The sequence below is a fragment of the Rana temporaria genome, chromosome 1, assembly GCF_905171775.1.
Source record: "Rana temporaria chromosome 1, aRanTem1.1, whole genome shotgun sequence".
Taxonomy (NCBI): domain Eukaryota; kingdom Metazoa; phylum Chordata; class Amphibia; order Anura; family Ranidae; genus Rana; species Rana temporaria.
The window spans coordinates 477,726,363-477,753,053 of NC_053489.1; the positions used below are offsets into that span (position 1 = coordinate 477,726,363).

At 42.1% G+C, this 26,691-nt stretch overlaps 1 protein-coding gene across 3 annotated transcripts in view; it reads right to left on the bottom strand.

Moving 5' to 3' along the window:
• Positions 1 to 794: 794 nt before the first annotated feature.
• Positions 795 to 26,691, bottom strand: part of AIMP1 (aminoacyl tRNA synthetase complex interacting multifunctional protein 1) — a 102,486-nt gene continuing 76,589 nt past the window's right edge. For all 3 annotated transcript variants that reach the window (XM_040329680.1, XM_040329678.1, XM_040329679.1), the window contains 2 exons: positions 10,863 to 11,031; positions 795 to 1,052 (listed from right to left, as the gene is read on the bottom strand). In XM_040329680.1, the coding sequence (XP_040185614.1) occupies positions 886 to 1,052; positions 10,863 to 11,031 (336 nt within the window). In that variant the 3' untranslated portion in view covers positions 795 to 885. The remainder of the gene's footprint in view (positions 1,053 to 10,862; positions 11,032 to 26,691) is intronic.

The following is a 26,691-nucleotide window of genomic DNA, read 5'->3' on the forward strand; positions in this document are numbered from 1 at the left end:
TGCAAACCTGGCCTGTTAGTGGGCCCTGCAGGACAAGGTTGATGACCACTGTTCTAAATGACGGGGCTTTTGCTTTAATTAGGAACGCTTCAGGGGCAATGGTACCTCAACTGCCCTGTATCGCCTTACAATATGATCCCATGGAGAAGCTTCCCCGCTCTTTAATCTCCTTTACGCTATTGATGGCTAAGCTCACTATAGCTCGCTCATGAAAGCAACCCTCCATTTCAGTGTTTCAGCACAAGGTGTCTTGGATTATGCTTAATGAATATCTTTGCTAGCAAAATTAATAATACTACTAAATGATTTGAGCAAGTCTGGCGTCCATGGGCCAGCTATATGCATATTGGATCTTTAGAGACCTAAAGGGTCTTTTGTGCAGGTCCACCAGCTCAGTGAGAATTACTATCTCCTGCCTGGGTTTCCATCTTTTCCCTTTCTTTTTTTCTTTCTCCCTCTCTTTCTTACAATGCCCTATAATTTGCACTATGTGCGATTCACTGAGTCATGTGGTGCAGCTGTTTTGTAATTTCTATTGATTATGCTAATAACCTTTTAGAGATGCTCTAAGTGCTGTATTGATCTGGTGTTCTGCGTTGGGTTGGCCTCTTATTGTGGAATTTTGTTTATATCCAATTCTCTTTTAGGATATGTCTCTTACATATTTTTTTTTTGTAAGACTTACCACTCCAAAATCCGACATACAGATAATATGTAGCCGTCTATAGAGTAACACAAGCATAACCTGACTGGGTATATTCCAAGTGAATGTGAGACAAGAAAACATACAAAAGTTTCAATGAACAATCTGTCAGCCTTTATTGTAGTTGTTTTTAAAAGAACAAGCACACCATGAGTGCGCTCTTTACAAAAATACATCACTCTTTATTTAATACCACTTCGAGACATGGTCTGAGCTTTGACCACCCCCTTTCCTTTAACTTCAAATGGTACTCCCTTGTAAGTTGCTACACATCCATCATTGGTCAGAAGGTCTGGTTGGATCTGCTCCCATGTCTTCTTCTTAGGATTCAGCTCCTTGTCAGGCTCTCCTGAAAAAGTAATGGACAATACACATATTATAAATATTTTCCATTTAGATATTCATACAGTAAAAAAAAAAAAAAAAAACACAAAAAACAAAGATGCAACAGATGTACCGAACAAGTTAAACTCAACCCAATGTTTTACAAGTAGCAATTCTTTCAGATTGCTAAAGCAGAATACGGACCATGAATGGTGCTTTGGGCCAAATGCTGGTCCATACCTACCTGTGAAAATGCAAGAATTTGTAACAGGGAGAATTTCCTGGGGTGAAAGCCTTTTGCCTCACACTAAATACAGTAAAGTATGCTTCCACCTATGGTGATAGACCTTATGAAAAATAGACATCCAGCACTGTGGGAATAACTGATGTCTCCTTTAATAAACTTGTGTATGAATTACTGCACTACAGAGTTCTGTTCTATGTCTCTTCCATGCTTTAGATCTTTTTAGACCAGCAAAGGTTGTTTTAATGGGGCAATGTCTGATCCCGCCATTCAGCAAGGATCTGTATAAAAAACACTAATTTATATTAGACCTAAGTAACTGTGGGACCCAGCAATCTGGTAAGCAGTTTGGTGTGCAGGTGGAGGAGTACTGGATGGATCGCATGCATGGAGGAGTTGCACCTTTTTGAAGTGCTGTGTTATTCACATACTTTTGGACTTTGTTTTCATTTATCACTTATGTACAGCAGTGGCCAAATGTTTTGTGAATGACACAAATATACATTTTTCACAAAGTCTGCTGCCTTAGTTTTTATGATGGCAATTTTCATATACTTTGCATATACTCCAGAATGTTATGAAGCGTGAGCAGATGAATTGCAATTATTTGCAAAGCCCCTCTTTGCCATGACAATTAACTTAATCCCATACAAAACATTTCCACTGTATTAGTAAAGAAGGCTTCAGGGCCCCCAAGAAAGTCCAACAAGCACCAGGACCATCTCCTACAGTTGATTAAGCTGTGAGATCGGGGCACCACCAATGCAGAGCTTGCTCAGGAATGGCAGCAGACAGGTGTGAGTGCATCTGTACGCACAGTGAGGCAAAGACTTTTGGAGGATGGTCTAATGTCAAGAAGGGCAGCAAAGAAGCCACTTCTCTCTAGAAAAAACATCAGGGACAGACTGATATTCTGCAAAAGGTATACGGATTGGACTGCTGAGGACTGGGGTAAAGTCCTTTTTTCTGATAAATCCCCTTTCCAATCGTTTGGGGCATCTGGAAAAAAAAAATCTGGAAAAGAAAAGGTGTGCACTACCATCAGTCCTGTGTTATTTCAACAGTAAAGCATCCTAAGACCATTCATGTGTGTGGTTTCTTCTTAGCCAAGAGAGTGGGCTCACTCACAATTTTGCCTAGGAACACAGTCATGAATAAAGAATGATACAAACACATCCTCCAAAAGAAACGTCTCCCAACCATCCAAGAACAATTTGGTGACCAACAATGCCTTCTCCAGCATGATGAACCCCTTGCCATAAGGCAAAAGTGAAAACTAAGTGGCTTCAGGAAAAAAAACATCAAAATTCTGGGTCCACGGCCAAGAAACTTCCCAGACCTTAATCCCATTGAGAACTTGTGGTCAATCCATACAAGGCAAAAGAAAAACACAAATCCTGACAAACTCCAAGCATTGATAATGCAAGAATGGGCTGCCATCAGTCAGGATGTGGCCCAGAAGTTGATTGACAGCATGCCAGGGTCTTGAAAAAGAGGGATCAACACTGCAAATATTGCCTCTCTGCATAAACGTAATGCAATTGTCAATAAAAGCATTTGACACTTTTGACACAATTGTCAATGAAATGCTTGTAGATACACTTCAGCATACCATAGTAACATCTGACAAAAAGATCTAAAAACACTGAAGCAGCAGACTTTGTGAAAATTAATATTTGTGTCATTCTCAAAACTTTTGGCCATGGCTGTATATAGAGCACTGTGATTCACATTGTTGATCAAGGTAATGGGAGGGGATTATGTTATATATAATGAAAGAAGGTTGCGGCACGTTTTTGAGTTTAGAATTTAAAGAGACAGTACAAAACGGTTTGTTGATACATCCCCTGCTTTTGCTAGAGGGTCCCTGTACCTGGAGACAAGTCTGTCTAGTTTGTTTTGGAATCTAGAGGGAAAAAAGTCTACATCCAGTATCCCCTACCTGTGACACAGGTCCTTAACACTTCCATATATTAGGGACCACTGCCCTAGACCCAGGTTTACCCTGCTGAGGAAGTCTGGAAGCCTAGAACATGAAGTGCCCAGGACAGGACCCAATCTACCTCTCTTGGCAGGGCTTTATCAACCATCTCTTCTGATGGTTGATGTATACCACTGCCGTGCCATTCTCCAACTTAACCTAGAATAGGTGACCCTCCTTTGGGAGTCCCTGGCATTACATGGACAACCAAATTGTCCAAAGCACCGGAATGTTGTTTGGGAGACAAGATGCCTCTGATGTCCAAGTACCCTGCAGCGTCAGGCTGCCCAGGTGTGACTCTTCCTGTGTCTAGAATGAGACCTAGATATTTTAAGCAGGGCCATCATCAGGGTGGCATAGCCCCTACGGATGTAGGGGGCCTGGGCGTCCCGAGGGGTATGGTCCCTTGAGATTCCTAGGCCCCAGGATGGCACCTTCTCTTTGTTCCTTTCCTCCACCACACTGACAACTAGTCCGGACTCCCGCTGGTGCCGCTGCACTGGCTCCTGACTCCCAGCCTCCCGCTGGCTGCCACTGTCAAAATGATTGGTTGCTAGGACCGCCTGGCATCCTGGCAGACAATCGCATACATTCACAGGGCCCCAGCAGAAGAGGATGTAACTTCCTTCTCCCTGCTTCACCACATGCTAGTCCCCCAGCTCACGGCTTCCACCTTGCAGCCTGCTGCTGAGAAGAGGGCTGGGACTTTTGTGATAGGGTGGCCTCATGGGAGCGATGCAAGACGGAGAAGAGAGGTAGGCACTGCTGAAGTGGGAACAGCTGTGAGGCCCGAGTAGAGTTTGGAGGTGTGCTGTGTCTGTCTCTTTGCTGGATTGGGCTTGTCTCTTTGCTGGATTGGGCTTGTCTCTTTGCTGCAAAACCTTAAAAAATAATTCATACCCCTTGAAATTTTCCACATTTTGTCAGGTTACAACAAAAAAACGAAAATGTATTTTATGTGATAGACCAACACAAAGTGGCACATAATTGTGAGGTGGAAGGAAAATGATAAATGGTTTCCAACATTTTTTACAAATAAATATGTGAAAAGTGTGGCGTGCAATTGTATTCAGCCCCCCATATATTTTGTAGAACCACCTTTCGCTGCAATTACAGCTGCAAGTTTTTTAGGGATGTCCCTACCAGCTTTGCACATCTAAAGCGTGACATTTGTGTCCATTCTTCTTTGCAAAATAGCTCAAGCTCTGTCAGATTGGATGGAGAGCATCTGAGCAGCAATTTTCAGGTCTTGCCACAGATTCTCAATTGGATTTAGGTCTGGACTTTGACTGGGCCATTTTAACACATGAATACGCTTTGATCCAAACCAATCCATTGTAGCTCTGGCTGTATGTTTAGGGTTGTTGCCTTATTGAAAGGTGAACCTCCGTCCCAGTCTCAAGTCTTTTGCAGACTCGAAGGCCTGATTACCACTATGCATTTTTAGTGCTTTTTGCAGATTTGCACTACAGTCCATTTAACATGGTTTCCTATGCAACACGTTCTGTAGTGCAAATCTACAAAAAGCACTAAAAATGCATAGGTGTGAATAAGGCCTAACAGGTTTTCTTCTAAGATTGCCCTGTATTTGGGTCCATCCATCTCCCTACCACTCTGACCAGCTTCCCTGTCCCTGCTGAAGAAAAGCATGCCTAAAACATGATGCTGCTACCACCATGTTTCACGGTGGGGATGGCGTGTTCAGAGTGATGCGCAGTGTTCGTTTTTTGCCACACATAGCGTTTTTCTTCTTGCCACTCTTGGGCCTTTTGGCTGCTATTCTGATTAATGCTCTCCTTGCCCAGCCTGTCAGTTTAGGTGGAAGGCCATATCTTGGTAGGTTTGCAGTTATGCCATACTCGTTCCATTTTCCGATGATGGATTGAACAGTGCTCCGTGAGCTATTCAAATCTTGGGATATTTTTATTTATAACCCAACCCGGTTTAAACTTCTCCACAACTTTATCCCTGACCTGTCTGGTGTATTCTTTGGCCTTCATGATGCCGTTTGTATCTCTAACAAACCTCTGAGGGCTTCACAGGACAGCTGTATTTATACCGATATTAAATTACACACAGGTGGACCCTATTAACAAATTAAGTTACTTCTTAAGGCAATTCGGTCCACTGGATTTTAGTTAGGGGTAGGGGTACGAAGGAGGCTGAATACAAATGCACACCACACTTTTCACATATTTGTAAAAAAAATGAAAACTATTTATCATTTTCCTTCCACTTCAGAATAATGTGCCACTTTGCGTTTGTCTATCACATAAAATCTTAATAAAATACATTTACGTTTTTTTGTTTTAACATGACAAAAATATGGAAAATATCAAGGAGTATCAATACTTTTTCAAGGCACTGCATATGGAGATGTCTCTTTGCTGGATTAGGCAATCCCTTTGCTAAATGGGGATGTCCCTTTGCTGCATTGGGTTGCGTCTTTGAAAAGGTGATGCAGTTAGTGTAGGGACCTGCTCAAAAGGGTCTACTTTGTCGTGGTGGCAGGCTTCATATTTTTTGGTCAACATATACAGTCAGGTCCATAAATATTGGGACATCGACACAATTCTAATCTTTTTGGCTCTATACACCACCACAATGGATTTGAAATTAAACGAACAAGGTGTGCTTAAACAGCAGATTTACCTTTAATTTGAGGGTATTTACATCCAAATTAGGTGAATGGTGTAGGAATTAAAACAGTTTGTATTTGTGCCTCCCACTTTTTAAGGGACCAAAAGTAATGGGACAATTGGCTGCTCAGCTGTTCCATGGCCAGGTGTTTGTTATTCCCTCATTATTCAATTTACAAGGAGCAGATAAAAGGTCCAGAGTTCATTTCAAGTGTGCTATTTGCATTTGGAATCTGTTGCTGTCAACTCTCAATGTGAGATCCAAAGAGCTGTCACTATCAGTGAAGCAAGCCATCATTAGGCTGAAAAACCAAAACAAACCCATCAGAGAGATAGCAAAAACATTAGGTGTGGCCAAATCAACTGTTTGGAACATCCTTAAAAAGAAAGAATGCACTGGTGAGCTCAGCAACACCAAAAGACCCAGAAGACCACGGAAAACAACTGTGATGGATGACCGAAGAATTCTTTCCCTGGTGAAGAAAACACCCTTCACAACATTTGGTCAGATCAAGAACACTCTCTAAGAGGTAGGTGTACGTGTGTCAAAGTCAACAATCAAGAGAAGACTTCACCAGAGTGAATACAGAGGGTTCACCACAAGATATAAACCATTGGTGAGCCTCAAAAACAGGAAGGCCAGATTAGAGTTCGCCAAATAACATCTAAAAAAGCCTTCATAGTTCTGGAACAACATCCTATGGACAGATGAGACCAAGATCAACTTGTACCAGAGTGATGGGAAAAGAAGAGTATGGAGAAGGAAAGGAACTGCTCATGATCCAAAGCATACCACCTCATCAGTGAAGCATGGTGGTGGTAGTGTCATGGCGTGAGAAAGGGGACTAAATTTGGGACTTTTTGATGAAGCGTGCAGCCAAGGAAATAACATAGCATCATACTATAATAATGTCTGGTGATAGGGCCATCAATAGTGTCATATAGTAAATGCATAAACATCATAGCCATCATAATAGGGTAATAAAAAACATTTATTCCATAACATGATACATAATAAAAAAACAGAATAGCATAATGACACAGTGATAGCCTGCTGGCCCAGAGCCATAATAATAGCTTAAAAACCACATCAGACTAGTTGCAACGTGTTTCCATTGTAAATTGTAGATTGGCATATTCCAGTGAACCATGGTAATGGTAATTTAGATGAAAGGATGGCAGGGAAAGGCATCTATTTAGCTTGACGCGTTTCGTAGCTGTAGCGCTACTCTTCAGGAGCAGATGCACAGGATATGTCTATGGATATTAAAGGTAGGTATAATAATGAATAGTCATGTAACAAGATTAAGCTGTAGAAAAAATATATACATAAAGTATATTACTCATAATTGCAAGTCATATCGGAGTCTGGACATGGACCTGGAGACTAGTGGCAGGCCGAGGAGTCAGTCAGCACCGGAACCTTTTTTGTGAGACTTTTTAATGAGGCCAACTAGATGTACCTCCATCCCCAGTAACTTTGAGAAAAGGGACTAAAGTGTCATGGCGTGGGCATGTATGGCTGCCAATGGAACTGACAAAAGCAGCAGGATGAATTCTGTAGTGTTTTTCGGGCAATATTATCTGCTCATATTGGCCAAATGCTTCAGCATTCATTGGACGGCGCTTCACAGTGCAGATGGACAATGACACGAAGCATACTGCGAAAGCAACCAAAGAGTTTTTTAAGGGAAAGAGGTGGAATGTTATGCAATGGCCAAGTCAATAACCTGACCTGAATCCGATTGAGCATGCATTTCACTTGTTGAAGACAAAACTGAAGGGAACATGTCCCAAGAACAAGCAGGAACTGAAGACAGTTGCAGTAGAGGACTGGCAGAGCATCACCAGGGATGAAACCCAGCGACTGGTGATGTCTATGCATTCCAGACTTCAAGCTGTAATTGACTGCAAAGAATTTGCAACCAAGTATTAAAAAGTGAAAGTTTGATTTATGATTGTTAATCTGTCCCATTACTTTTGGTCCCTTAAAAAGTGGGAGGCACATATACAAACTGTTGTAATTCCTACACCGTTCACCTGATTAAGATGTAAATACCCTCAAATTAAAGCTGAACATCTGCAGTTAAAGCACATCTTGTTCGTTTCATTTCAAATCCATTGTGGTGTATAGAATCAAAAAGATTAGAATTGTGTCGATGTACCAATATTTATGGACCGGACTGTAATTTCTTACTTTTAAATCTTAAAAAGCACTGATGACTTTGAATACATATTTAATTTTCACGTATTAAGTTGTAAGAGTATTAAAAATAAAAGTGGGTGAACGGCAGGACTCGTGGGATGGCCAGTGGGCAGATTCATTGGGGATGGCCAATGGGCGGACCGTGGGAAATGTTGGTGGTCAGGCCAGGGTGGCCCAGGCCTAAAGTTGTGTACATTTCTGATGGCTGCCCTGATTCCAAGCAATGAGATAATGTCAACTAATCCATCAACATCAACATAGAGGAATGCAACAGGAAAAAGCTGCAAACCATTTATAACTGAAGAATTAGTAGGGATAGTATTGGTTTCTTTGAAAATTTTCTTTGGACCACACCCTCAGGGTCTGCCAAATTGCCATGACACCAATAGCAGGTTGCAGTGCAGGGCCTATTAGGAAGAACAAGGACTTGGAGATTTTTAGATGCTTGTAACTTGAGCTTTAACCATAACAATGTCCTCAACAGTCAGAGAGTCTTTTAAACAAGAAACTTGTGGGTCAGCAACAGGAACGACTCACTTCTCCTCCTTAGCAAAGCACTTTAGAACAAAAAATGTATCAGGGGTAAGTCAATCCCTGCACAAAACAGGTTTCAATAACAAATGTCCAGGAAAGGTTGTGACAGACTTAATGTCGTTGTAAACCCACTTTCACTTTAGTTCATTAGAATTTCCAGCGATAAGGCTGCAGATCGCTGCCTGTTAAATTTTTACTTTCTATTACAGTTCCTTCAGAATCCGTCCTGTAATCTGTAATGACATCACCAGCGCATGCTCTGTCCGTAGCATCTTTAATGGCATGCTATGTGTGCCGTTTCACTTTCCTTAGCATGCCGGGTTATCTAGTTCCACTGAGAATGGCATAGACAAGCCCTCCTCTCCTTCGTGATTATTTTCTTGTGACTGTATAAGACGTCACACAGGGGGAGTGAACCAGAGCAGACATTCATACGAGCAAGCAGCTGTTGTAATACAGGGAGCAATACAAGCCATTGTGAAAAACGTTTGCAAATGTAAGAAAACTGTTTTATATTAGTACTAAAATTATGTTAATGATGCTGTTCACTACATATAATACCTCCTATGTCATTTGCAGTTATGAACGGATTAGCACGGTTTCCGTAGTAATGGCAAACGAGATAGAGGCTTGGTTTACACGTGAGATTTAGACAGGGAAGGGTGGAAATGACACAAGAGCCAGCAATCAATAGTTAAGATGGCGTGGCCGATTACCAGAAGGAGAAATATTTAATAAAACCAATAAAAGGTATTTCCAATACTTGTTTTTGTGAAATTTTAATGTGTAGAACTTATAAATACATTGCAGGTTGTGAATATAAAAAAAAAAAAAAGAAAGAAAAAAAGTCTTGGGTTTACTTCCTCTTTAAGACATGTAAGGGAGCCCAAACTGGTAACAGGAGTGGTTTTAGACACAGACACGTTGCTCCAGTTTTAAACATACCGTATTTATCGGCGTATACCGCACACTTTTTTCTTCTTAAAATAAGGGGAAAAACGTGGGTGCGCGATATACGCCGATACCCGCAGTACACTCGGGTACATTCGACCAGGCTCGGCTTCGCTCGCGGTCACGCTCTGTGACGCCTCCTAGCCTTTATGCGTGACAAGCCGAACGCTCGGTATATGTCGGCGGCGGCATTCAAACACAGCGCGGAAAGCGGGGATTCGACTCAGAGACCGCGCGGGAGGACACCCCCGAGGCCGCAGACAGACGCCGGACCGGACAAGGCTGCCGATGGACGCCGGGCAAGACACCGACGAGGGGCATTCAAACTGTAAGTATTTTTTTTCCTGAAATTTCCCTTCTAGGTTGGGGGTGCGCGCTATACGCGGGTGCGTGAAATACCCCGATAAATACAGTAGTTATATGCACCCTGATACCAAAATGGTATCCTGAAGCCAAGCAGTTATGTTAGCAGACTGAGTCTTCTCAAGCAGAAATGCATCCAAAAGGGGATAGCAAAACTTCTCCTCATCCGTAGTTGACTGTGCTGGGGCTGCAGCAGCTGCCAGAATGTCAGAGATAGACTGGAGTAGAGGGCGTAGAAGTATGCTTATGGCACCTGCATCAGTTTGATCAAGAAATCCTGAACAGCAATAAAAAACCTCTTCCCTGCACAGGGTGGAGGAGGGAGCTACACCTTAGAGAGGTAGAGAAGATTGAGGAGTATGTGGATTTAGGCATGGGGATAATGATCCATGTTGCTAATGTCAGGTCCTCTTGTAGGAACAGTTGATCCAGACAGCTCCATAAGAAGTCACAGCTCAGCAGCATAATGGGAAATCTTAACTGATAAAAGTAAAACTGTCAAGAACAAATAGGTATAATTTTCTGCAATGAGAAAATACATCCATCCTTCTAGGACAAAGCAAAAAACTGAAGCATCGTGGGAGTGGAAGGGGTTATATATGACTCAACAATTCCTTTTTTTGGTTTGCCATTGTTGAATTCCTCCTAAAGGCAGCAGTATAACCTTATGCTTATTATTCTACTGATCATGTGTCCTTTGAAGACATTTAATTTAAGAAAGAAAATAATGATTATCACCGTAAAATTTTTGCAAACAACCCTGTGTTGGCACATTCCATATTTCTATTTTACATTAAGCATGACACCTGAGATTTCCCTCCTGCATATATGAATGAAGTCCATAAAGTTATTTATAAATAAGAACAGAAGTAATTAATCCTGCCACTCCCTATCCATTAACACAGTAGTTATGTTACCTGGGAATCCCTCAAAGGTAATTCTATCTCCAGGAACTGCACCACTTGGAGGTTCTAGTATTTCCACCTTCTCTGGAGAGCTTGCACACATAACCATGGCTTGAGAAAGGGTCCCTCTCATTTTGGCAGGTTTCAAGTTACACAGTAGCACAGCCATCCGATTCTGCATCTAAAAAAAAAATTATCACACAGGTTTAAGACTTAAATGAAGCAACTGCCAATGTTTTCTTTAACTACTTCAGAAAGCAACAAATGAGAATCTAAACTACTGTGAAACGCCACTGTAAAGCAGGCTATACATTAACCAATTTTCTTTCCTTCAACTATGGGTTGAAGGAAAGAAAAATGCCCGATTTCCCCCTTTAACACATTCAGTGCTCATGGGGGGAATCTCTCCAGCAGAGCCATTGTATTCTGAGAGTGGGGGGCTACCCAGCTTTCAGAATACATCACTGCTTGCGGCTATAGCTGTTGGCAGCGACTGGACAAAAATTTAACAGGCTGGTTTGTACTGAAGTCGATCAATGGCTTGTCTATATGTGGTGCAATCAAACAAAAGAAACAAAGCAGTACAAAAACATAACCGCTAGATCATGTGAACATATCTTGCAAATGTACACATTTTGAAAAGGTTTACCAAACTGTTTGTGTTTCACAGGTCCATAACATAACCCCAACGTTGAACCTCTCCCAGATCAGGGCAAAAAACATACTGCATAGTGTTTAATAGGGTTGTCCCGATACCGATACTAGTACTTGTACTCCCGCAAATGCCCCCAATGCCTGGCCGAATACTCGCCCCCCCCCCCCCCCGCCGCATCCCCGCTTGGTTAATACGGGCGGGGAACATTACAGCTTTCATTTGAATAGCTGTAGTGTTTCCCGCCGCGCCGCGTATAGACACTCCCCCTTGCTCGGGTGAACTGTCTAATCCCGAGCAAGGGGGAGTGTCTATACGCAGCGCAAAACACTACAGCTATTCAAATGAAAGCTGTAATGTTCCCCGCCCGTATTAACCAAGCGGCGGCGCGGCGTGGCAGCATGTAGGTAAGGGGGACATGGCTGCATATATGGGGGGGACATGGCTGCATATGGGGGGGACATGGCTGGATATGGGGGGAACATGGCTGGATATGGGGGGGAACATGGCTGGATATGGGGGGGAAATGGCTGGTTATGGGGGGGACATGGCTGGATAAGGGGGGGGACATGGCTGGATAAGGGGGGGACATGGCTGCATATGGGGGGACATGGCTGCATATGGGGGGGACATGGCTGGATATGGGGGGGACATGGCTGGATATGGGGGGACATGGCTGGATATGGGGGGGACATGGCTGGATATGGGGGGGACATGGCTGGATATGGGGGGGACATGGCTGCATCTGTGGGGGGACATGGCTGCATCTGTGGGGGGACATGGTTGCATTCGTGGGGGGACATGGCTGCATTTGGGGACACATTTAAAAAAAAGCATCGGTATTCGGTATCGGCGAGTACTTGAAAAAAAGTATCGGTACTTGTACTGTGGTATCGGGACAACCCTAGTGTTTAACATAACTTGCAAATCTGTCTCATAAGGGGGGTTATGTACTTGTGAATTGGCAAATAAAAAAAATATTAAAAAAACAGAATGTACCATTTTTCACAGTGATCATTTCTCCAAATTATTCGCTGTACCAATAAAAAGGAGAAAAGACTACAGGCTGATAATGCCATGACGACAGATGATACCCCTTGTTGCCCCCAAGCAATGTACTGCCAGACACACAGAGGCTAGGTTCACCTTTAACCACTTGACCCCCAGGCCTTTTCTGGCACTTTTTAAAAACAACCAGTATTTTTTGCTTGCTTGCCGACCGCCCACCATAGTGTTAAGGTGGCAGGTCAGCTCGGCTGCGCAAAATCACGTAATAGAACGTGATTTTGCATTGCAGCCACTAGTGTTAACCCCTTCCCTGCCAGTGACAGTTTTACAGTAATCAATGCATTTTTATAGCACTGATCGCTATAAAAATGCCAATGGTCCCAAAAATGTGTCAAAAGTGTCCGCCATAAAATCACAGTATCGATAAAAATCGCAGACATTACTAGTAAAAAATAAATAAATAATAAAAATGCCATAAATCTATCCCCTATTTTGTAGACACTATAACTTTTGCGCAAACCAATCAATAAACGCTTATTGCGATTTTTTTAATAAAAAATATGTAGAAGAATACGTATCGGCCTAAACTGAGGAAACATTTTTTTTTTTTTGCATATTTTTGGGGGATATTATAGCAAAACGTAAAAAATATAATTTTTTTTTCAAAATTGTCGTTCTTTTTTTGTTTATAGCACAAAAAATAAAGGTAAGGGTCTGGAGGAGGACCAGAGGAGGGGAGCTCTCCTGCAGCTGCAGGAGAGGTGCGAGGGCCACATGAAATGGTCTGGAGGGCCGGATTCAGCCTGCGGCCTTGTGTTTGACACCTGTGCAATAGAGGGTTTAATTTTTGCTGTGACATGTGTATAGCCCTGAGTGGCTGAATGTCCTTGTTTGGATGAGCATTTAGGTTTATCAGGGTGTGGTAATTCTGTGACTTAATGGTCTACTTCTATGGCCTCTCACCACCACCAGCCCTAATGTCTGAAAAAGCCCTAATATTAAGAACAGCATATTTGCAGCTTAAAAACATTTTAACTTTTCGTTGTTGTGGTTCCTAAAAGTACAGGGAGTGCAGAATTATTAGGCAAGTTGTATTTTTGAGGATTAATTTTATTATTGACCAACAACCATGTTCTCAATGAACCCAAAAAACTCATTAATATCAAAGCTGAATATTTTTGGAAGTAGTTTTTAGTTTTAGCTATTTTAGGGGGATATCTGTGTGTGCAGGTGACTATTACTGTGCATAATTATTAGGCAACTTAACAAAAAAAAAATATATACCCATTTCAATTATTTATTTTTACCAGTGAAACCAATATAACATCTGAACATTCTCAAATATACATTTCTGACATTCAAAAACAAAACAAAAACAAATAAGTGACCAATATAGCCACCTTTCTTTGCATGGACACTCAAAAGCCTGCCATCCATAGATTCTGTCAGTGTTTTGATCTGTTCACCATCAACATTGCGTGCAGCAGCAACCACAGCCTCCCAGACACTGTTCAGAGAGGTGTACTGTTTTCCCTCCTTGTAAATCTCACATTTGATGATGGACCACAGGTTCTCAATGGGGTTCAGATCAGGTGAACAAGGAGGCCATGTCATTAGTTTTTCTTCTTTTATACCCTTTCTTGCCAGCCACGCTGTGGAGTACTTGGACGCGTGTGATGGAGCATTGTCCTGCATGAAAATCATGTTTTTCTTGAAGGATGCAGACTTCTTCCTGTACCACTGCTTGAAGAAGGTGTCTTCCAGAAACTGGCAGTAGGACTGGGAGTTGAGCTTGACTCCATCCTCAACCCGAAAATGCCCCACAAGCTCATCTTTGATGGTACCAGCCCAAACCAGTACTCCACCTCCACCTTGCTGGCGTCTGAGTCGGACTGGAGCTCTCTGCCCTTTATCAATCCAGCCACGGGCCCATCCATCTGGCCCATCAAGACTCACTCTCATTTCATCAGTCCATAAAACCTTAGAAAAATCAGTCTTGAGATATTTCTTGGCCCAGTCTTGACGTTTCAGCTTGTGTGTCTTGTTCAGTGGTGGTCGTCTTTCAGCCTTTCTTATCTTGGCCATGTCTCCGAGTATTGCACACCTTGTGCTTTTGGGCACTCCAGTGATGTTGCAGCTCTGAAATATGGCCAAACTGGTGGCAAGTGGCATCTTGGCAGCTGCACGCTTGACTTTTCTCAGTTCATGGGCAGTTATTTTGCACCCTGGTTTTTCCACACGCTTCTTGCGACCCTGTTGACTATTTTGAATGAAACGCTTGATTGTTCGATGATCACGCTTCAGAAGCTTTGCAATTTTAAGAGTGCTGCATCCCTCTGCAAGATATCTCACTATTTTTGACTTTTCTGAGCCTGTCAAGTCCTTCTTTTGACCCATTTTGCCAAAGGAAAGGAAGTTGCCTAATAATTATGCACACCTGATATAGGGTGTTGATGTCATTAGACCACACCCCTTCTCATTACAGAGATGCACATCACCTAATATGCTTAATTGGTAGTAGGCTTACGAGCCTATACAGCTTGGAGTAAGACAACATGCATAAAGAGGATGATGTGGTCAAAATACTCATTTGCCTAATAATTCTGCACTCCCTGTAATTTTGTAGACACTAGTAAGCAGGATACCTTTTTAGTAATAAAAGAATAGAGGTAAACACATAATCTATCTGACAAGCATTAAACAAGTGTCAAATTGAAAAAACAAAATTCTGCATGTGCCCAAGTCTAATCACTATAACAATGCTACATTTTTCAGCACGTCTTAAGAAAGGCACGACATGCCAAAATATACACAAAACAGGTTTGGGGAGTATTGATCCAAACAATTCTTTGCACATTCATGTTTTTTCTGCCAGAAATAGGATATAGCTGGGTTTTGTTATTGGGGCTAAAACATCTGAATGAAAATGAGCTCTTCCTTTAGGTGAAATTCAATCCTCAGTTTATGATGGCTCACAGCAGAAATATTTCTCTTGAAGTTATTTTCAGAAGGAAAACGAATTTACATCATGTATCTCCTTTTTCCCCTCATATAATACTGTACAGCATCACACTAGTTAGAGTGGGGGAGTGTTAGAACCTTTGTGAGGTTTTTTTCTGCAGTTTATCCATGTTGGGAAGATTCTGTCTTATTTACAAAAGGCTTCCTTCCTGTCTGACCGGCTGCTCTGACACTTGTTTCTTTTCCATGGCCAAAGGTGGATTCAGGGCAGCCAATCAGTACCACTGCTTCACACAGGCAATATCCTAAGGTGAGCCTTTCCTTATAGTTCGTTCAATCTGTTTGCTTTACATAGATATGCTTAGAGAAAATTTGTTTTCTTTCTCTCTTTCTAAATAAAAGGAGAAGTACAGCCAAAACTCATTTGCTCAGGTGTCATCATGATCCACCCAGATCCCTAGACTGGCACCCAGCTCAGCAAGCTGCTGAGAGCCTAAGCCGGCTTCTCCTGCTCCCTCCACAGCCCAGTGCTTCAGTAAGAGTGGGGGGCAGAGCAGAGAGCTGCTGACTAGCAGTCAGCTCTCTGCTCACGAAGCTGTGAAAACTGTCGGCAACAGTTTTGGAGGTGGCAATGCTGCCTTCCTTGGAGGCCCTACGGTCTCTTCTCTATAGAGAAGCTAAAGCCCCCTAACCCTTGACACCTTCCATGCTTTCCATCTTTAAGGCCTGGAGAGTGACCTTCAGCTTTGAATCCCGGGCCCCACAACAGTTTTCACTGAATACCCCTCTTTGGCGGAATCCCAATTTACCCCATTTTTACTCCCTTCTAGCTTCCAGACCCTCAAGCCTGGACTAGATATAGCAACAAATTGCTGTCATATCTGGTTGATCAGGGAAATCTGATTTCCTTTCCCCTTCTTTGCACAAAATTTAACGTACCTAATACTTTTTTGTTTCGATTCTGGCAGTTATTCCATGCCTTTGGTAGACAATTCTCCACACCAGTGTGTCTATACCCATGCCAGTTTTTGAGAAAGTGGTCAGATTTGACTGCTCTGCTAAACCAATGTCTGTTCTTTATAATCACCTGTACATTACCACCCTGAGAGCGCTGGACTCTATCGGGAGTAGAAGGCTAATAGATATTCCAGATTTAGATGGAGATGACCGGTCGATTATCTGGGACATTCCATTTAAACACCTAGTTTCATTAAAAGACAGGCTCACCCAATTCAAGATCATACAAAGACCTTACCACACTTCCCACAGAGTCGACGATTAATAAGGACCTAGGAGTACTAGCTGACCACATACCGCCAACCTGACCCAGAGGGCCCTGGCTTTTCTATTAAGTGAAAAAACGTGTAGAGGGCGCTAAAACCGCTCAGTGCTACTGAATAGTGAACCAAAATAATAAATGAGAAATAGATTAAATTAAACTATCTCTTAATACATATATGAATATAATAGTACTAAATTCCAAAAGTGTCTCTGTGTCCGACAGTAACCTATGAAATTTAATCTTTTGTCTGAATTGGTCTGGGCTCTGATACACAGAGTCCATCCAATTAATAATACATTCCATATAGCCTTTATCAATTTATTTATTTTTATTGGTTGTGGGGTAGAGATTTTCTGTACCATCCCCTCTCCACTTGTATATATATATTTTTTTATATTATTTTTTCATATTGTATATTCTCATCTATATACACAAACTAAGAATCCTTTTTTTCAGAAATTTAGATGTGCATATGTGTACTAATTTTCTTAGTATTTTTATACTGGGGTCAAATGGGTGATTTGCACGACCGGAGGGATGCAAAGGTATTCATTTACCCAAATTTATGTTATTAATGTTGTGGACCTTTCATCTAATGCCTACAACTTTTTTTACTTTTTATTTTATTTTCTAGTCATCTTTATGTATTAGTTTGGCCTGCGAGATGGTCTTTTATTATATATTGCTTTCACGATGGAGTTTCAGTGTGCACATCCGGAGGGATGCGAATGTAGTACTTTTTCAACATCCCCCGGCTTTCTGGTACTTGCTAGATTTCTTTTGTGACTCTTTTTGTTTTTTGTGTTTTTTTGAGTCTATCTAGCAAATACTTAAGCATCCGCTGCTGTATAGCTATTATTCCATGATTTATCAAATAATTTGACTGTTATGCTTTGTTATATGGCTTAAACGGCACCGCGGCTGCCTTCATTTCACCCTCTTAATTTGGACCAATCAGTAGCCTCCATGAGACTACATATACCATCATGCATCAGTGATCGGGCACGCCCCCCTGAAGACGTTATACCTGACGAAACGTACGTCGGAGGCGGACCCGATCACGAGACGTGCCTCCCTGCCCATACGAGCTGCCAGCTGGGACGCCGAGCCGTGCTGCGGAGACAGCACCGGACTAGACGACCCTGTCCATTACCGAACCGCAAGGTAGCGGTGACACGCCTGCAGCCCCAGTGCCGGGTAGGCACTTTTAGAAGTAAGAGGCCATCTGGGCCATTTGTTTTTTGGTTTTTCTGTTTTTATATATAATAAATTTTAAAGTGGTATCACACTATTGGCATCTCCATTGCCTTTTTGTTTCATTATATATCCCATCTGGAATCCCTGGCATTGAGGCTCACTATTGATTTCCTGTCCGATGTGCATGCAGGCACAATCCTGCATATGTCTAGCTGACTATTGTTTAATTATAATAGTCCACTTATTCTGGTAAGCACATTTGTTTGCTTTAACACCAATTAGAGGGTGATTAAGAAGATTGGATTTGTTGGTGACGGCTTTCCTTTTTGCACATAAAGAATATTCAAGAAAGAAGATTTGTTTTCTCTTCATTCACATGTGATGCATTGATTGAACACTTATTGGGACTTTTTTTTACAGATTCCTTTGGACACAGAGACACTTTTGGAATTTAGTACTATTATATTCATATATGTATTAAGAGATAGTTTAATTTAATCTATTTCTCATTTATTATTTTGGTTCACTATTCAGTAGCACTGAGTGGTTTTAGCGCCCTCTACGCGTTTTTTCATTTATCACAATTAAGATTGTTTTTTGAGGAGCAGCTTTTATTTTAAGATTTTCTTTTTATTTTAATTTTTGTTGTTTGGCGCTGATTATTATTTTTCTACTTTTCTATTAAGTGGACTTAATTTGCTTAGGCCAATACTGGTTTACTACATCAGTGTGTGTATATATATTTTACTGGGCCAGCTGAGTCTCCTATGGTAACATCCCATGCTTACCAGCACAGATCGCCTCTTTACTATAATTTTGACTGCATTTGTTATGATTATATATCCCTGATTGGCTATATGTATGATACATCGCCATTGTCTCGGTACCTAGGCTGACTGTTGTCCTAACTAACACGGCCAATCTTATATATATCTATGCTCCTGAGGAAGCGTTTCAACACGTGTAATATATAGAGCAAGTTCTCCTTTTCCTCTGGACCCACTTCATGGTTATCCACCTTACAGTTGTATCTGTGATGGTGAGTACAGTAGAAACTGAGTCTGTATAAGAAAACTGTATTTTCATTGCTAATGCTATGATAACCTATGTGGACCAGTTATAATATTGCAATATACGATATTATATTTAGATATTTAGTTATTTTTTTTATATTTCTACAATAAAAACCCTTAGTGTTTGTGTGCCTCTAAAAGTCCAAACTCCTTTAGTTCTTAGTTAAAAATATACATTTTACTTTAGTCAGAATCAATTTAACTGTGTTAGGAATGAGAAGTCTTCGCTAAATTTTTACACTAAAAGTTGACAAAACCCTGGTGCTAACCATTTAAAAAAAACTATCTCGAATGTCAGAGTGAGGCAGTGATTCTGAGGCGAGTATGCATTACTCTGCTGCCTCTTAAGACACATTTATTTAAAGCCCATTTCTTGGCAAATATATATATACTTTTTTCCCCTTACCTGGTGAAGCAAGATATACTCATTGAAGTCTGCCGTCCAGGTTTCTGGGTGCAGGGAACCGTTAATCCAGCACTGAAGATGTGCCAGTGCAGGCTGGTCCCCAACAGTGCCTTTGTGCTGACATCACACCTCTTCTGGATCCTGGGAGGACCCACCGCTGGACATCCAAAAGAAGTGTGCACGTCACACAGACAGTAATGTGGACATCCAAAGAAGGTCCCCTACTTCTGTGAACAGAAGAGGAGAGAAGCCTTGTGACTAGAGTGTCACGCGACTGCAGCTTTAAAGTGATTTAAAACCCTCAGCTTTTTAAGCACTTTCAGCAGCTGATTTATCCACTTGCTGAGTATGCCACTTCATTATCTTTTAGTCTTTGCCTATGTTTCAGTTTAAGCTGGTGCCATGACTACTGCACCAGGTTCCAATCCGAAAGGAGCCATCCTTGCATATAGAGATTTGGGTCTCCCAACAGTGTATGCATCAATAGAAATGCATAGCCCCATACACTAGGATGGAAGGGCACTCTCCTGCTTTTCCCTTCACCACCTACAAGAGAACAGACTGACTAGAGAGTGCACTGTCCAATGGTAACCCTTTCCTGTGAGGACCAGAAGTTCAGAGATACAAACAAAAGTCACTGCCCCTACCTATGACTGGTCTATACAATAAGGAGCGCTGGGAGCAAGAGCCAGCAACATTGAAAGCTGTAAATTTTAAGAGCCAGGGTAATCTTTTTACAAATAATTTAGTGAGAAGTGTTTATTTTATTGTGTTAAGACTACTTTAAAAGAGTTGTAAAGGCAAAAGGTTTTTTATCTTAATGCATTCTATGCAGCCTCCCCAGCACCTCCTAATTACTTACCTGAGCCCCTTCTCTCTGCAACGATGTCCACAAGTGTCTTAGCTTTCCCAGACACCCCTTCTGATTGTCTGAGACACAGCTGCGGCGCCATTGGCTCCCGCGGCTGTCAGTCAAAATCAGTCAGCCAATCAGGGGAGAGAGGGAAAAGGGCCAGACCTCCATGTCTGAATGGATACACGGAGCTCTGACTCAGGTTGGGTGCCCCCCTGTAGCAAGCAGCTGGCTGAGGGGGCACTCACCAGAGGGGGGGGGGGCAAGGAGAGCAGAATAGGGACCCAAGAAGAGGAGGATCTGGGCTGCTCTGTGCAAAACCAACTGCACAAAGTAGGTAAGTATAACATGCTGTTTTTTTTTTTTTTTTTAAATAGCAAACAGCCTTTACAATCGATCACTTTAAGTAAAAAAAAACAAAAAAACAGTAAGACTCAAGAATCTTTCAGGGCAGCTACCCGAGAGAAAGGATTGGCTGCACATTCAACAGTTAACACAGGTTAAAAAACCCTCCCTCCCCCTTGTCCTCAGTTGTACAAATATTGCATAAGACACCTTCTCATATCCAGAACACTGATCTGGTCTTCTGTTTTTTTTTGTTTTTTTTTGGGGCATTGCAAAAAGTCATCAGAGTTACTTCTTGTGATCTATAAAAAGGCCAAAGGAACTTTGTGAAAATACACAGGGTCTGGCTCAAGAACTACCCTATCTTGTAGGATAATCAAATATGGGTTTACAGTATACGGCTTGCACATTTTCAGTCCTTCTAGCAGAATATTGGTGAGTAGAAGTCATTTTTAATATTATATACTTTGGAGAATAGCCACAGATAGACTTGACAGGTTCTTTAGTGAGGGTATTCATTACCAGAGTTAGATTCCAGTAGTCTTAATAATGCTTGGTGTGTGTAGCATTCTCTGTCTATAGCTTGTTTCCAAAACACACAGACAACGTTAATATCTGCATCTTAGGGAAACTAGGTGACCATTATTTTTTCAGCCCAGCACTGTTTCTAAGAATCCTCTATTTGGCTTGCAGGCTATACAATGGAAAAGCTGGAGGTATAGGAGTACCACTGGGCACAGAGATAGCAAATCTGGCCAGATTTGTATGATACAAAGACGAGAGATTGACAGAGACATGAAAGTTGACATGATAGTTGAGAACCAAATTCCCCCCTGACCACCACAGAGCCACTAGAATGTGCCCTGTCCTGAAGAATCTTTCTTTCCAATAATGATGGCATAGATAATGGGGGAAAGGTATACACCAGCCTGAAGTCCCATCTGTGAATTAAGGCAGATAAGGGTTTTTTCCCTAGGGAGAAATTATTTTCAGTCTTCTTATTTCTACTGGAGGCAAAGGAATCTACATTGGTACTCCTATCTGACTGTGATCTCTCTGAATAATTTCTGGGACTAAGATGAGTTCCTTTAGATTGACCATCCCACACAATTTCTGGAAGGTGAAGCAGTGGCGGCTGGTGCTCAAAATTTTTGGGGGGGCGCAAACGTAAAAAAAAAAGAAAAAGAAAAAAAGAAAGGAATCAAAGCTTTACTGTGCCCATCAAATGCAGCCACTGTGCCATCAATTGTCACCACTGTGCCATGCCATCAAATGCAGTCGCTGTGCCGTGCCATCAAACGCAGCCACTGTGGCATCAATTGTCACCACTGTGCCATGCCATCAAACGCAGCCACTGTGCCATCAATTGTCATCACTGTGCCATGCCAAATGCAGCCACTGTGCCATCAATTATCACCACTGTGCCATGCCATCAAATGTAGTCACTATTCCATCAATTCGCACCACTGTGCCATGCCATCAAACGCAGTCACTGTGCCATGCCATGCCATCAAACGCAGCCACTGTGCCATCAATTATCACCACTGTGCCATGCCATCAAATGCAGTCACTATGCCATCAATTCGCACCACTGTGCCATGCCATCAAACGCAGTCGCTGTGCCATGCCATCAAACGCAGTCACTGTGCCAAGCCAAACGCAGTCACTGTGCCATGCCATCAAACGCAGTCACTGTGCCATGCCATCAAACACAGCCACTGTGCCATCAATTGTCACCACTGTGCCATGCCATCAAACGCAGCCACTGTGCCCCTCAATTGTCGCCACTATGCCCCTCAATTGTCGCCACTGTGCCCTTTAATTGTCGCCACTGTGCCCATTGTCACTACTGTGCCCATTGATGGCACTGTGCCCTTTGTCACCACTGTGCCCATTGATGCCACTGTGTCCTGTCGCCGCTGTGCCCATTGTCGCCGCTGTGCCCTGTAAAATGCACCTTCCACCTTAATCCTTCCACGTCCCTTGATGTCTTCTGCCGCCTTGGTGATGCTTCAGCCAATCAGGTTACCGATAACTAGAATCGGCGAACCTGATTGGCTGAGACGGCCGTCAGTCTTATCCAAGGAACGCACCCCGTACGTTCCATGGATAAAGCATCCGGGAGACGAGGACTGTACTCGGAAAGCCTATCAGAGCCGCTGGCTCTGATGGGCACTTCCACACAGCTGCCGTTATTCAGGTGGTCGGCGCTCAATGTCCGGCCACCTGAATAGACCAGCGGCAGCTGGCAACAAGAACATACATTCATGCAATGCATGAATGTATGTTATTTTCAGTGGCGGTGCAGAGCCAGAAGGGGCGGCGCTCCAGCGCCCTCTATGGATGTGGACCGCCGCTGGTCTGAAGCACAAGATGGAGGTCCAAGCTTTACTTTTCCCTTTCATGGGAGAAGACTAGAATAGAGTCCAGATAAGGGACAATTCATACTTTCTGCAGATGTAAAAGAGCTGCCAACCCCGCCAATATTTTTGTGAAAATTTGCAGGACTGCAGAGAGACCAAATGGAAACACCCTGAATTGCAAATGTTGTAGGTCCTTTTGAATAGCAAACTTAGGAACCTTAGAAATAACAAATCTGAAGAAGTCAAAAGATGAGACTCTCTCATTCATAAAGTCTTTTGTTATAGAAGTAGTCTTAGAACCCGCCAAGAAAAATAATACATTGTTATAGGAGCTTAAGAACTTGATATTTCAATTGACAAACTTTTCCTTGGTTTATCAGCTTTATTCAGAATTAGTTCAAAAATAATGATGGAAATGTCAGGTTTTAACTAAACAGCTACCCTGCAACCCCCCCAAGGTAATTTCAACATGCACATAAACACATAGGCTTACTAGTAGCAAAAACCAGATCCATGTGGGATGGCCCCCTTCACATTTGCATTTTACCCCTTCTTGCATAACTAAAGCCTTGTACACGCGGTCGGACTTCAAACGTTTCCGTGGATTTTTGTCCGAAGGGAGTTGGCCGGGCACACCCATAGCATACACATGGCAGGACTTTTCTGCAAACTTTCCCAAAACTTTCCCAACATCACGTGGCTTTTCTGCTCTTTTCCGCCACCCTTTGGTCAACTTCTGCTATTGTTGGTCGATTTTAACATTGGTTCTGGGCATGCGTATTTGTACGTCGGACTAAAGTCCGATGGATTTCTGTACACGATAGGACTTTGCACTGTAGGACTTTTGTTGCCGAAAAGTTTGTCCGTTTGCAGAGCGAACTTTTGTCCGATGGAGGGTACACAAGGTCGGATTTTTTAGAAATCCTGCCGATTTTGAGGTTTGTTGGCAAAAAGTCTGATCGTGTGTATGGGGCTTAAGGCGTAGGAGAGGCCAGCTCTACTGCATAGTGTGGCCAAGCACAGGGCATAAGGAAGGATTCAAGCCTCTAGCAGTTATGACACCCACTATTCAGACCCGGGAGCCCTCACCTGCAGACTCACAAGAAGTGCATCGTTGGCATAATAGTAGTGCATTATCGTCTGCCACAGAATGTCCTTTTCCCCACCACAGTCACCATCTCTGGAAACTTCTTACCAGGAGGAAAGGCCACTGCCCTAAGGGTGGGAAAGAACATAATTTTGTTCCCCCTGCAAATGCCCCCAAGTAGGAAAGGAATGCACAGAGTACAGCTAGTAGGCCCACCAGAGTCACCACATCCAACACTTCATGGAGACAGTATGCCGCCCAACACAAAGGGAGCCCTTAGATAAAAAGGGAGGAAATAGTATAGAGACCAAAACCTGACTACATGGCCAACCACAATAACTATAACCAAAGAAACTAGAAACCAAAAGTTATGGTTTATGTTCCAGAAAAACATAGGACAAGGCAAGTTAGAGTACATTTAGCCACTCTGCTTGTGTTGCCCTTTAAAGATTAAACCAGTCATCGCTCCTAAGTAGCTGTCCCAGAAGATGATTAAGGGAAAAGGGCATGTACCTTTTTTGTTTTTAACTAATGCTAGCAATCAGTTGGAGAAGGGTGGGGGAAAACCGAAACGTGAAGCTTTAAAAATGTAGGCTGGCAACGTAGCCTGTGAAAAGGTTGGAGTGCATATTTAATTTATGACATAAACGAATATTTAAGTTATCATGATGTGGACTAAAAGTAACAGATGTCATCCAATAGAAATAATTTACAGTAAATAAAATTTTGAAATAAGTTATGTAACTTTAAAAACATTTAATAATCACTTTAAGAGCTTTGGCCAACTGGCACTTAGAGCCACATCTGGAGCTTAGTAGACCTTTTTAATATATGGAAACATTGTCCAACAGTATATGGTCTGTAACCATACAAGGCAGCTTAGTCAAAAACATTTTTTTATTTTTTTGCTGCAGTAATATTCTGGACTGTATTGTTAATGTTCATTCAGACTTGCTCAACAAGTGAAAAAAAAAAAAAGGAGCACAGTAACTGAAATGAGAAAATGTATCTTTTACTAATTTAGGAGAATAAATCTTGGCAGATAAATGTTTATATTATTCTGTAAAATGCTGAATATACCCTTAGTAGGCTAAATAGAGTGCAAAAACTTCAAAGGATTAGTCACCAAACACTATTTTGCACAAAAATATACATAAAAACAAATAATGTTTGTTATTTGGTGACCATTCAATTGGAGTTTACTGGTCCCTAGTAAATTAGTCGATTTCTGTAAATTGGGAGGAAAGAAAACTATAACAAAAAGTGGATTTGTGACATCACAATTAATTACTTCAAATACAACAACAAAGCTGATTGGCTGCTATGAGGAAGCTTTTCATGTCAGTATGCCTTAAACCCATTAACCATCAAAATGATAGTCGTAACTAAAAACAAACAAAAGTCCTTTCTTAAAATATGGTTACACTGAGCTCATTGCTTCACCCAAGAACACAAAATTATTGTTTCTAAGCATTCCTTAACCACTTAAGCCCCGGACCAATATGCTGCCTAAAGACCCAAGGGGTTTTTACAGTTCGGGACTGCGTCACTTTAACAGACAATTGCGCGGTTGTGCGACATGGCTCTCAAACAAAATTGGCGTCCTTTTTTCCCCACAAATAGAGCTTTCTTTTGGTGGTATTTATTTACCTCTGCGGTTTTTATTTTTTGCGCTATAAACAAAAATAGAGCGACAATTTTGAAAAAATAAGCAATATTTTTTACTTTTTGCTATAATAAATATCCCCCAAAAACATATGTAACATTTTTTTTCCTCAGTTTAGGCCGATACGTATTCTTCTACCTATTTTTGTAAAAAAAAATCGCAATAATCGTTTATCGGTTGGTTTGTGCAAAATTTATAGCGTTTACAAAATAGGGGATAGTTTTATTGCATTTTTATTTTTTTTACTACTAATGGCGGCGATCAGTGATTTTTTTCGTGACTGCGACATTATGGCGGACACTTCGGACAATTTTGACACATTTTTGGGACCATTGTCATTTTCACAGCAAAAAATGCATTTAAATTGCATTCTTTATTGTGAAAATGACAGTTGCAGTTTGGGAGTTAACCACAGGGGGCGCTGTAACATTTAGGGTTCACTGTGTGTGTGTTTACAACTGTAGGGGGGTGTGGCTGTAGGACTGACATCATCGATCGAGTCTCCCTAATAAAAGGGATCACTCGATCGATGCGCCGCCATAGTGAAGCACGGGGAAGCCGTGTTTACATACGGCTCTCCCCGTTCTTCAGCTCCGGGGAGCGATCGCGACGGGGCGGCTATAAACTAATAGCCGCGCCGTCGTCCCAGATCGCTCCCTGAGGCTTACCGACCGCCGCATGTACTGGGGACTCCCGACCCACGATAAGCAGAGGACGTACAGGTATGTGCATGTGCCTGTCCGTGCAATTCTGCTGACGTATATTTACATGAGGAGGTCGGCAAGTGGTTAATTGCGCTACCGTTGGGTCATAATAATAGTTAGAGCCATATGGCGTTTGTAGTTTTGCAAAACTGACTGAAAGAGTCTCTGCATATATTTTTGCCATTATTTTGTGTAGTGGTCATCAACCCTGTCCTCAGGGCCCACTAATAGGCCAGGTTTGCAA